Source organism: Episyrphus balteatus, chromosome 2 (genome assembly GCF_945859705.1).
Source record: "Episyrphus balteatus chromosome 2, idEpiBalt1.1, whole genome shotgun sequence".
NCBI lineage: Eukaryota > Metazoa > Arthropoda > Insecta > Diptera > Syrphidae > Episyrphus > Episyrphus balteatus.
The window spans coordinates 37,753,684-37,767,108 of record NC_079135.1 but is presented as its reverse complement, the minus strand read 5'-3'; the positions used below and the strand labels follow the sequence as shown (position 1 = coordinate 37,767,108).

At 33.2% G+C, this 13,425-nt stretch overlaps 1 protein-coding gene across 1 annotated transcript in view; it reads left to right on the top strand.

The window, feature by feature from the left end:
• The window catches only part of LOC129908264 (homeobox protein 2), a 40,622-nt gene extending 27,737 nt beyond the window's left edge, over window positions 1–12,885 (top strand). The window contains exon 3 of the mRNA XM_055984646.1: window positions 9,209–12,885. Within this exon, the coding sequence (XP_055840621.1) occupies window positions 9,209–12,617 (3,409 nt within the window). The 3' untranslated portion in view covers window positions 12,618–12,885. The remainder of the gene's footprint in view (window positions 1–9,208) is intronic.
• Window positions 12,886–13,425: the final 540 nt, after the last annotated feature.

Here is a 13,425-nt window from a genome sequence, read left to right as displayed (position 1 = left end):
TACAAATTTTTAACATTTTTCAACAAAAAAAGTTGGTATGCCATTTTGAAGAAATAATTAATTTACACATAAAAACTAAATTTCAAAATTTTTCATTGATCCGTTTTCAAAAAATTGATTTTTCAAAAAAAAATTTTGAAATATTTTTAAAAAAACCAAAAATGCGTTTTTTGAAAATTTTCTAAAATTTTAATATTATCTTTACTTACACACTTTTGTATAAAAATTTTCATTAAAATCGGGTTAATGTTGTACGAGATATTCAGAAACGAAAAAAACCGTTCTATGACAGGTACCGTTAACATCGGTACAAAAAATATTTTTTTTATTCAAAAAGTTGGCCCTTATGTGTAGTACTACACACAAAAATTTTAATCAAAATCGTTAGAGTCGTTTTTGAAAAAAATTAACTTTTGTATTTCCGTTATATGGCAGGTACCGTTAGTTTTGGTCATAAAAAAAAATTTCAATTTCCCCTCTAGGGAATCACCAAAAACTGCTAACTACCAAGTTTGAAGAAAATCACTTCACTCGTTTAGGCTGCAGCTCCAGATAGAGACAGACACACAGACAGACAGACAGACAGAATTGCCGGACCCACTTTTTTGGCATTCTCCGTCATCGTAATGTCATGTAAAATTGTTATCTCGAGTATCTTCGAGTTGAAAAAAGGGGAAATTTTGGGATATGCACTAAAAAACATCCTGGAACAATCTTGGAATTAGTGCTAATAGGCTAATTTTTTTGTTTCTATCTTTGTTTGGATATTCTATAACTTGTGACAAAAATCTAAAAAAATCTCATGTCCGCAAGTCCTAATTTTCCTGGTTTGAAGATAAGGTGCAGATTTTAAAAAAATTGAAAAACATCACTTCAGATATTTGTGTCAGATCAACATGAATAAGGTGCATTACTTTTCAGGGATGGTCAGGTTGACTTATTGTGAGTTTTTTTGGAATAAGTGTTAAAAAATACCCTTAAGGGGGGGTTTCCATAGCATTTTAATGGAAGATGGTTGATTAATTGTTGTATAACTTTTGCAGTTTATAAGATAATCTTATGAAACGTACTTTTTTGAAAAGGTAATAAACGTACGAATATTTAAATTTTAGAAACATTTCTTGTGCGATTTTTATAAGGGTCGAAAATGATTTTTTTCATGCAAATTTAGATTGAATCAGAATTTTGGTTGGGGCACCGTTGTTTATAAACTTTTTATTTTTTTTTTTTTTGTTTTATAATGATCAAATGTGTTTTCATGCAGTACGTGAAACAGATTTTTTTTTTTTTTCATTAGAAAAAAAGCTTCGTTAATTTGTTGTAATTTCATGTTTTTTTACTCACTCTTCTTAGAATAACTTTACCGTTTATTAGTGTTTTTAGATGAAACAAAAAGAAAACAATAAAGTGAAATTAGGATAATCCAATAAAATTTCTAAAATTTAATTTGAATATAGTTTGAACGGTTAATTTGAAGGAAAGGTGTCAAAATGCACTTTTTTAGCATTTTAGTCGTGGGGCAAAGCGTGATTATTTTTTAAAATGTTTTTGTATTTTTTAATGAGAAGTTAATAAAGTTTTTCATGCAACCCGTGTGCCAAAAAAAAATATTTTTTTTATTTACACACTAAAAATTTGATTTTAATAAACCAATATTTGCATTCTGTTTTTGAGGAAGGGGCAGTCAAAGCATCCACAATTTATTTTTATTATTTTTTTTCATTATATTTCAAATGAGTTTCAAAAAAAAAATATATATTTTTGCTCACAGTATTTTTAATATAAATTGTTGAAAAAGTGTCTATTTTAGCTTTTTTTACTTTGAAAATTCCATTGATCACGCACACATGCAAATTTAGTTCAAAAGAATGCCACGCATAAGCTGGCGCTGATGAACTCTTTTTTTCTGTTCTTTTCTATTTATTGAAAAAAAACTTGCTCTTGCGCTCTCATTTTCTCGTTATATTTTGTTTTTTTTTTTGTGTTTACATAATACTTTTTTTTTGTTTTCTATTTCCTCACTCAGGCAGGCAGAAATCATTCATGAAATTATGAAGATGATGCAGAGAGTAGGTAGATAGTAGATGTTTTTTGCAAGATCATTATCTTTGGTTTTCAAAAAGGGTTGTTTTGTTCTTGTTGACTCTTGGGTTTTTCCTAACAATTCATTTCGTGTTTATAATGACGCACCCGCGCTTGCGAGTTGACACTTTTGGGTTTTTTTTTGTGCCAGCGAAATTCTTTGCATTGTGTAATATTCACATCGCTCGTGCGGGGATATAGGTAAAGGATTAGATATGTGGTATGTATTTGTTTGTGTGTAAAAATGTGTATTGACATTTGACATGTGCTTGTGCACAATGATTGATTTCCATATTTAGGTTGATTTCTGGGTTGTATTGTTTATTATACTACACTCGCTTGTGCGTGCGGGGTTATATAATATAAATATGTCCTTTTGTTTTTCATTGTCTACAGAAGCAAAAAAGTAGCTAATGCCTATCTGAATTTATAAATAAAATATCAGTTTGAAAAAATAGATCATTGTTTTTCAAAGTGTTTAGCTTGAAAATTATTTTTGAAAACTTCCCTAAACTTTGATTACATAATTGAAAAATTAATTTCAAGGTTTGAAAAAAAGTAACTTATAAGTTATTAATGCTGCCTTATTTTTGTTTCCTAATAATGTAGGTAGGTATAAGTAAATAAAAAACAAAATCGATTCAGTTACGAACTGAGTTCATTACATTGGTGACTTTAAAAAAAATCTTTATTAAAAAGGTTTTGAAAGTAAATTGCATTGATATCGAGTCCATCCTCAAACAACATACACATAAGAACCTAAACATTCTATATATTGTAAGTAAATACATTTCCATGTCAATGCCCCAACCCATAGAATCCGTTGCGTCCGTTCCGTCAATCTATCCGTTGAAGTTGAAGTTTGGGACAGAAAGGGGTGACCCATAGAATACGTCGTACGACGGATTGCTTTTTGACAGCTCACTTCAAATTCCGAGGTGTGTTCGAAATTTTATCGCTGAATGTGCACTAAGGAAGTTCTGATGCAAGAAAATTTTTAACTATTATTGTTGTTCTTTTTTTTAATAAAATAAAATGCGCGACTAGATTTCATGTAGGTACTTGCTCTTCAGTTAAAAACAATTTTTAATAACAGATTATCATTTGTAGATATGACTTTGGCATAGTAAAATTGAACTCTACAACAGAATTTTAGTATTTAATTGATATAATTTATTAGATATATCATTAAATGTTACTTTTATTACAATTAATTCACTAATGAATACTGAAAGTTCACAACTCATAAAATCGGAGAAGAAGAGAGCGCAGTTCATTTAGTTCTGAAATTCCCCGGTGTGCACTCTAAAACAGAAAATTGAACAGATCTATTGTTGACAACCAATGTCAAACCATACGACGGATGAAAAAGTAGAAAGTTGGGCAACTTCTTCCGTCGAAACCGTCCGTCTCCGTCCGATCCGTCGCTTATGGGTCGCTTCCCATAAAAACGTGTGTATTTTATTGAGCTGTCAGTCAAAAACTTCGACGGAACGGACGCAACGGATTCTATGGGTTGGGCCCTTCAGCCGGCACGCGCGTGTGCGAGACAAAAAATTTCTCAACGAAGAACAACTCAAAAGTGAGCAAGAACCTGAAAATCAATCCTTCTGCGCATCTACCTACTCATATTTTTATACAAACTACACAAAGGATACTGTCAAGTATATTATATCAATGCACCCATATAACACATCCTCTACCTGCTTCTCCGCTGAACAACTATAATTATTATAATGCAAAAAATTTCTCTGATACACAAAAAACTCAAATGCCATCCACAACAGCAACATGGAAACAAGTTTCTTTTTCATTTCAAAAATAAATAGGTATACACTCCAGAAATCTTTCATGAAAATATTGAATTTCAAACCAGTTTTCGTCCACAAACACCATATCCATATAAAGATCTATGTAGTATACCTACATCCATTTGCATGTCACCCCGCACGCGTGAGTGCGATGGCGATCTCACAAAGAGACAATAAAAGCTGAAACACAATCACGCTTTGCCGTCGATTTTGACAACTGCGAAAAGTTCAACTATAGGAAATCTGTGTATCCTCACACAATGACGCTTTTCTTACGTACGCTTTTTTTGACAAACGTAAGGAAACGTAAGAAAGCGAGCAAAAGTTCAACCAGACTGAACTTTTGCTCGCTTTCTGACATTTAACAGACATAGTTACAGTCACCCACATTATTATTGCGCCAAATGTGAATAAAAAAAAAAAATTATTGCAAAACTATGTGTGTTTTTTAATTTCTCTATATAGATTTTGCACAAAAAAACGACATCGAGATATTTTAAATCAAAACAATTTACGTATTAAAAACAAAAAAAATTTAATGATGTTTTAGACTGAGTTTTATTGTTAAAAACAATATATTTTGATTGGTTTTGTTTTTATAAATATAGGATTAAAGAATAAACAAATTTCTATGCATTTTTTAAACACATTAATATCCTTTTTCATTTTTCCACAATTAAATCAAGATAAAGACTTGGCCCTATAATTTTGTGAGTGAGTGTGTTTTTTTTATTTGACAGCAGATTTTATGTTGCAATCAGCTGTTCAAAGTCAAAGTGACAGAAGCGCGCTTTGAGGATTTCTCAACGTAACGCAACGAAGCGACGCCCTGAAGCGTGATTGTGTTTCAGCTTTAAATAAAAACCATAACCAACATCCTGAGAGTAAAAACCAGAGAATTCGATGGCGAGAGAGCGAAACACATTCACTAATACACACAAATGCTTTTACATGAGATTTGACTTTGCTGAAAAAGGGAACCCAGTCTTAAATCATGTCGCTTATGTTGGTATACATATACAAATTTAAACAAGTCTGCACCTAACTTAGTTAAACCTCCAAAATTAGGACTTGCGGACATGAGATTTTTTTAGATTTTTGTCACAAGTTATAGAATATCCAAACAAAGATAGAAACAAAAAAATTAGCCTATTAGCACTAATTCCAAGATTGTACCAGGATGTTTTTTAGTGCATATCCCAAAATTTCCCCTTTTTTCAAAAAATACCAATTTTTCATAGATATGAATGTTTTTTTCATTGCATTTTTTTGATTCCTAATAATAATGGATATGAAAACCTTCATGCAAAATTTGGTTCCTCTACCATAACTTTTAAGGGTTTTTCGGTAGTAAGTTTGTAACTGTTATAATAATATGGGTTGACAGATGAAAAACTGGTATGACTTTTTTCAGAGACGTCAGATTGTCTTGATTTTAGATTTTTTGGCATCAGCATTAAAAAATATCTCGAAGACATGCATCATATGTGTATATAATACCATTGTCTATTATTGCTAATTTTGAAAATTTCCTTTCGCGCTTTGACCTTGAAAATCGCGACTCGCGGACATTAGATTTTTCTAGACTTTTGAGGTATGTTATAGAATGCCAAAAGGAAGATATTGAGCAAAAAAAATTTCTATTAGCATTCATTCCGAGATTTACCCCTTTTTTCGCCTTATTTTACTGTATTACATGGTTATTTTCTCAAATGAGACAGGAGTGATCTTAAATTTAAGGTATCGAATATATGTAATGTTTGTGGGGAAGATTTTGGGAGAAATCTCTGAAGTGTCTGTCATCCCGCGAACCTTTTAGAAAAGAGTCATAAATTTTCATGCAGTAATTTATGGTTTACAACACGTACGGAGTAAGTGAGCTCTGCTAGACCTACGTTAAGTACCAAAAGGTACTTGACTGATATCCTCGAACAGCATGCGGTTCCAATCACCACTAGATTTGGTCCACAGTTTAGTCTGATGCACGATAATGAATGCTAGAGTGGTTTGAGAATATCTTCAAGATTTTAATATGCCGGCTTTGGACTGGCCACACAGAAATCCTAATTTGAATTCAATAGAACATGTCTAGGAAATATTGAAAAGATGCATTCGCGACCAAAATCCACCTCAAAGCAGTCTTGATCAATTGAAAACTACAGTGAAAGAAGTGTTACAACAAAACCTTCAAAAGTTAATTAGTTGAATGAACAGACGACTACTCCAGGTTGTCATATGCGCTAGAGGAGACAATGCCAAGTATTGAATAAAATTATTGAAAAGAACTGTCACTTGCTTCCTTTTTTTTTTAAATTTTTTTCTCAATAAACAAAAATTATTTTAATATCAGTTATCAGACCTTGAATTGCTTAATTTGGTTTGTCTTTTTTTGGTTGACAATACTGTTGCAGTTTAGCATTTTGTCGACTTGCTAAAACAATAAGCAAACACAAAAAAATACACCAAAGAATTTCAAAGCCATTTTAAATAAGTTATGGGGGCAAAACTAAAGAAGAAAAAAATGTGCGTTAATTTTGAGCAGGAGTGTATTTTGTTGGCAGATGGTGAACTATGAATTAGTGTTAGAAGACTGAATTACAAATTTCTTTTTGATCGTAATGAAGTGGGAATTTATCGATAAAAATAAAAAAAAGTATGTGAAGTTGAGAATTTCTTACATTTTCATACTGGAATGTTTAACTTTATATTTTTTCAGCTGGGTTTTGTTAAAAAAAAATAATAAATTTAATATAAGAAAAACCATTTTTGAGGGTAATTTTGTTTTATCTTGAGTGAATTTTAACTGAAGAAGTGCCCAAATAAGTCCTATTTACCACATTTTAACCCAATTCGCACAGAAAAAAAATAAATTTGATCCTTTTTTTAACCAAACGTAAATTTTTTGATCGTGGTAGAAAATTTTACCAACATTTTAACGCAATTCGCACACGGTCTAAAAAAGAAAAAAGAGTGCGTTTCCTTACCATACATTCTGAAAGATAAGACAAATGTAGTTTTTGTTATTTTTGATTAAACAAAAAAACATTATGTGATACCAACTAAAATTTTTTGCATCAGCCCAGGGCCGGATTTAAACGAGAGCGGAGGCGCCGCCGCCGCCCTGTAGAATTACTCAGACTATATGACAAAAATAGTTTCAACAACCATTTGTTTGTACGAACCAATTTGTTTTTTCATATTTTTCTTTTTAAGAAACAAAAATGTAATGTTATTTTGAAAAAATTAAACATAAGTTAGCTTGCTACTTAAAAAAAACACACTGCTCAGGCTGATATGAATCAGGAGGCAACACAAAATTGAGGCAGCTATTACCTAATTAATTTGCCACATAAAATGAATGTTTGTTGATTGAGTTTTTAAGAGGATTGAAGTGTATTTTATGTCTTCTCGAATTTTGTTATTGTTGCTTTGTCTTCTTGTCTTCTTTATTGTTTCTTTATCAATCCGAAATTCGGTTTTTGAAATTTGAGCCCGAGTATGTTTATCTATAAGCTCTATTCATAACCAAAAACAAAAGTTTCTAGCTTGTCTGGTTGCTGAATTGTTGGCAATTATTGAGATAAAAAAAAATTTTTTTTTCTTACATTCGGAAGCAGATATTTTCGGATCAATATCTCGAAACTAGATTTGGTTTACAGATATGAGTTCACAACGAGCAGGCCTATCCATTAAGATAAAAAAATAACAAATCTATTTTTTTAAGATTTTCGAGAAAAAATCAAGGTTAACCCCTAGCCTAAAAAATAGAAATTTTCAAAAACTTCTTCCAAATCCATCGACTGATATATCAAAAGAAAGGCCTTTTTAATCTCTATTCATAACTGAAAACCAAAAGTTTCTAGCATGTCTAGTTGATGAATTGTTTGCAATCGAAATAAAAAAAAATGTTTGTTTTCTTACATTCCGAAGCAGATATTTTCGGATCAAGGTCTCGAAACAAGACTTGGTTTATAGATACGAGTTCACAACCAGTTTTCGTTTTTTTTGCTTGATTTGACAGTAAAAAAAATTTAACCTAATTTGTCAGACAAAAAAAAAAGCTCTATGAAGAAAATCCCTAAGCAAAGCTTTTTTAGTTTGATTTTGTTATAAGAGTTCTTAACTCACTCTTAGTAGGAGTTTTAAGGAATTTTTAAAGCTGAATATGAATGAAAATGTAATTAATGGTTAGTTGAGAGAGGGAATGAAAGTTTTGACGGTTTTCAGTTATTTGTTCGAGGTTTTTTTTTCTTCTGGTTTTTTTTTTTCGGTTTTTCAGTTTTTTGTAAAAAACCGGTTTAAATCGCGAGGACAAACCGAAAAAAATCGGTTGACCGAAGCAAAAAAAACGAAACCGATTTAAACCTGCCGGTTTTTCCCATCCCTAGTTTCCAGACATGAGTTCACAAAAAACAGACCTATCCATTTAGGTGAAAAAATTACAAATCTATTTTTTTAAGATTTTCGAGAAAAAATAAGAATTTTCAAAAACTTCTTCCAAATTCATCGAGTGATAAATTAAAAGAAAGGGTCTTATTGTTTAGTTACATATATTGGGACTCTTATGCAGGGTCTTTGATTTGTATGTTTTTTGTGGTTGTTTATTTGTAAGGCCCCTAATTTTGTCAAGGCCCAAGGCTGTAGGCCCGCGGTGGGGCTGGTACGTCGTCGATGGTAGAAAAAAATCAATCTTCCAAATTTAAGCAAAAAAAAAAAAAACACTATAAAAATGGAACAAGTTTTACAAAGTTAAGCGAAATCTTCACGCCCATGCCACGCCCACTTCTGTATATGATTATTTATATCTTGAAAACTGCTGAAGAAATTTAATTATCTAAATGAGTTTAAAAACACAAAATAGTGTCAACCCTATTCGCCAACTGCCACGCCTACTTTTGTGTACATGATTCAACCCCGTCTTTGTTCCAGCTCAAAACTCAATCACATTGAATATTTTCTGGTCAACTTGTTGAGGCATTCAGTTTACAAAATGGTGAATTCAATACACAAAAATATTAATTAAATGGCTGAACTCAATGTAAAAACACTTGTACAACTTACAAAACGTTTTCTGATTTTAACATACATTGACGGAGGAAGATCTTAAAGTTATTTTTTTTTTGAAATCGACCAAAAATTTCAAAATATATTTAGTCAGGAGTTTTTTTTTTTGTGATAGGATAGGTTTATTGTATTGAATATGTTAATGCTTATTGCATATAAAGGACAATTTGGATGATTAGAAACATGGTCTCACCAGTAAATAAATTAGGACCTTTTCTTACAAAGCATGTTTTTTTTTTAACTTTCAACAGCACTGATGAAGACGCTCGTCAAGCAATGATGCATGATCGTGGTAAAATCAACGAGGTTCAGATAAGGTTGCTTTTATCGTCACGTGCTGAAATGCAAAAAGTTATCGAAACAGCGCGACAACAATCTTTAGCATTACAATTACAAATGACAGGTTCTAAACCTGCTGCCATTATACCACAAACTAATCAGCAATCATTACCAACTCCCCAGCCTCCGGTTATAACAACAAACTCACTTCATACTATCCTCTCAAATCAGGCCCATCTGCAAGTCAATAACTTCAACCCGGTTCAAGCGTACACTTCTGTTTCTCAACAGCAAAAAAGTAGCTATGCTGGAAGTGCTGATGTTAATAGAACAAGTCGCGAAACATCACGTGATCGGCGTCGTTCTGATTCTAAAGAACGTCGTCGATCTCGTTCCAATGATCGTTCAGGCAATCGTCGTCGACGCGATCGAAGCCGAACTCGCAGCCGTGACCGAAAACTTCGTAGAGGAGGATCAAGGCGATCAAGAAGTCGCGATCGAAGTCACGAACGTAGTCGTGATCGAAGCAGGGATAGGTCAAACAGGGACCGGGATCGCAATGGTAATCGAGGATCCCGCAAAGATAGCCGAGATGTTGATAGTGGATTTTATAGCCACGATCGGAGTGTTGATAGAAAAAAATCTCCAGAAAAATCTTTGGAGCCCCCAAAGATCTTACCACCTACTCCTATGTGGAACATCTTACCAACAAACGCCTACACAACTACCAGTTTTGCTGCAAACTATACAGCTCAAGCCTTGCAAAGTGCTGCAGCTGCAGGTGTTATGGATCCAGAAATTAATTCCGCTTTTAACAGTCCAAACCAATCTGCGGTAAAAATGGGCTTTAATTCTCCAAGTGACAGTAATGCTTCGGCTGGCAATAAGTCTGCAGCACTTAAACCTGCTCAAGATGTATCAGCGTTATCATTTTTAAATATCAATCAACTTGAGAACCGACCAACTTTTGCCTTTCAAAATCCATACACACAGGCTTCAAATTCACAAACATCTAATAATCAAAATGATTCATCACAATCTTCAATGATGAAGGATCAGAGCAGTAGCAGATTCCAACAATCAAATCAATACAACAAAGATGGTGGCTCAAATAATCAAGAAGGTTGGCAAGATGCTTTTGGAAGAAATATTCCAAAAGGTGACACCGGTAATAAGAGATTCGAATTCCAGAGAAAGAATGAGAACAGAAAAGACATCGAAGAAGAAAACAGCTGTGTAAAAATATCCAATATGTGTCCAAGTACAAGCTACAGTGATATTAGAAGATTCTTCTCTGGACTTTATATCCCAAATAATGGAATCAAAATGATCAACGATCCGCATGGTTTGCGTGTGGGAACGGCCTTTATACGATTTGTACGGGCATTAAATGTTCCCAAGGCCCTAGTTCGCGATGGTACAACGTTTAAAAATAAGAAGATCTCTTTAGAAGCTGTTAGCGATGCAGAGTTTGCCGAAGCAGTCGATTCATTTAAACCTGCAAGGAATATGCGTTATAATGACAACAATAATAGGGGTAACTACGATCATCCAAGGTACAATGATAACAAAAGAGAAGAAAGAGATAGCTCTTCGTATAGAGATGATAAACCCCGCAGCAGAGGTTCTGATAAACCATTCTCTATATTGTATGTTAAAGACATCCCACCTTACTCTACCCAGCAAGATGTGATGAAGATGTTTTCATCTTACACAATTTTGGATATTCTTTTGACCCATAAACCGGACAACCGCCGGGAAATCATAGCTTATGTCAAATTCCACAGAGTTGAAGATGCCCAAGCAGCTTATGAAGAACACTCAAACCATAGAATCAATCAGAGACCGGTTCGAATTCACATTGCTACTGAAGAAGAATACGAAGATGCTAAGGAACAGATGCGTATAGAAAATGAGAGACAATTGAAAGAACAAAAAGAACAAGAGGAAATTGAAAATCGTAAAAGAGCCGAAGCTGAGGCTGAAGCTCTAGCTAAAGCTGACAATCCTACAGAAGAGAATGGCGATGAAGAAGAAAACCCAGAAGAAGGAGAAAAGGAAGATCAAGCCGATCAGAATGATGCAATCGCAGTTGACAGTGATGACAGAAATCGTGATTCAACACAATATAATGACGACGAAACAAATGCCGACTATGAACAAATGGAAGATGATGAGGAGTTTAACAACGAGGACGGTGAAAATTATTTCAATGATGAGTCATCGCAACAGGGAGAATCGAAAAATTCGAATCCATCAAATCCTTTTAATGGCATTCCAAGTTTGCTAGACATGCCATCACCAAATAAAAATGAGCCAGAAAAAAATTCAGATCCACGTCTTCGACAGGGTCGTCCATCACGGTTCGATACTCCAAAAATTAATCCCGAACAAATGGCTCCACAGCTTAACAATTTTATTTTGATTAAAAACTGCGAATACAAGACTTCTATTCAAATGGTTGGCGAATACTTTATGTCGCATAATTTTATGCCAAATCATATAGAAATGCTTAGAAACCATCGAAATCAGCCTTGTGGTGAATTTATTCTGGAACTGCGAAACGGTCAAGAAGCTGAACAAGCATTGTGTCTCAATAATAACCGATTTAACAGTCGAGCTCTTCGTGTATCTTTGATAAGCCCCCAACAAATTGCCGATAGACTGAATAAGCCTTTTATGAATTTCTTCCCGTCAAATGGTAATTTCCAACAGCAGCCAAATAATATGATGATGATGATGCAAAACCAAGGTCCAAGAAATAATAATTTCAACAACATGGGTGGGGGAAATTACAATAACAACCGTAATGGAATGGATAGGAGCAATATGTTTTCACCTGACAACCAAGGTGGTGGGAATCATCATCAATTCCGTGGTGGTAACAACAACATGATGGGACCACGTAATTTCAACGGGCCACCGAATAATATGAACAACATGCAAAACAATAGAAAAAACAACCCTTTCAATAAAAACCAACCGAATGCCAACGTGTTTGAGGATTCAAATCAATCAAATAATGAGGTTATAGACCTTGATGCTGATACTGGTGATGCAGAAGATGTAGAAGGCGAGGAAGATGATAATGATAATGGTGGTGGCGTTGGCAGTGATGGTATACCAGAAAAATTCACACGTCCCGGTTGCGTTGTGGAAATGGAAAATGTACCCTATCGATCTGATTTGAAGGATATTATTGAATTTTTCGATGGTTTTAAAGTGAAAGCTGAAGACATCATACGCCGTTATAATGACGATGGATCGCCAACCGGTGATGCTCGGGTGGCTTTTAACACACCGGAAGAGGCCAAAATGGCATTTGAAACGAAACGTCAAAAAAGTATATTGAATAGAACGATTTTCTTAAATCTCTTGTAAATTAAGTTAGATACTATATCCGGAACCTAAATGACATTTTGTAAATAACAGGGCTTAGTATCTAAGTTTAATTTAATAAGATTTTTTGTTTTTTTTTTTCAAAAATTGAGAATTAAGTTAGATATTTAAAAAATACCTAATGAGTAGGTATTTATTTGGAAACACTTTAAAATAGAAATCGGGTTTGGCACGATCAATATATTAATGTCTTTTAAAATTTCTTTAAAATAAATAAAATATGAAGAACAACATCATTATAAAACAATAAAAAATATTACTTGTTTTAATTGTTTTTAAATTAATATTTTTTTTTTTATTGAAATAAAAAAAATTGCGAATGAAAGTTACGAATTGGAAAAAAAAATCTTATCAATTGTAAGTATTTTAAGGATTTTCATTTGCAAACGCCATTTGCAAATTTAAAAGATTCTAAATTATTTTCTGACGCAGGCGCAGGCGTAAGTGCATACGAATAGACAGCTCAGCAAAATTGTATGTATACTTAACCCTCTGTCGGCACACGGGTGCGAATTTGGCAGGACAAAAATAAAAAGTGGTCACAAAAAAGTGTCTTTATAAGGGTGAAAATACATTTTTTTGGAATTGCGAATACAATATTCGAATTCCTCGGAAAATTCTACATTAATTTCATATATGATTCTCTATAAAATAGTGAGACCGAAAAAAGTTCCAGCCACATGAAAAAGTATAAACCAAATTCGCAAAAAAGAGGTGTGCCTACAGAGGGTTAAACGAAATAATAATATTTCATTTTCGAAAAATCGTAGTCTCGTTTTTTTTTAGAAAT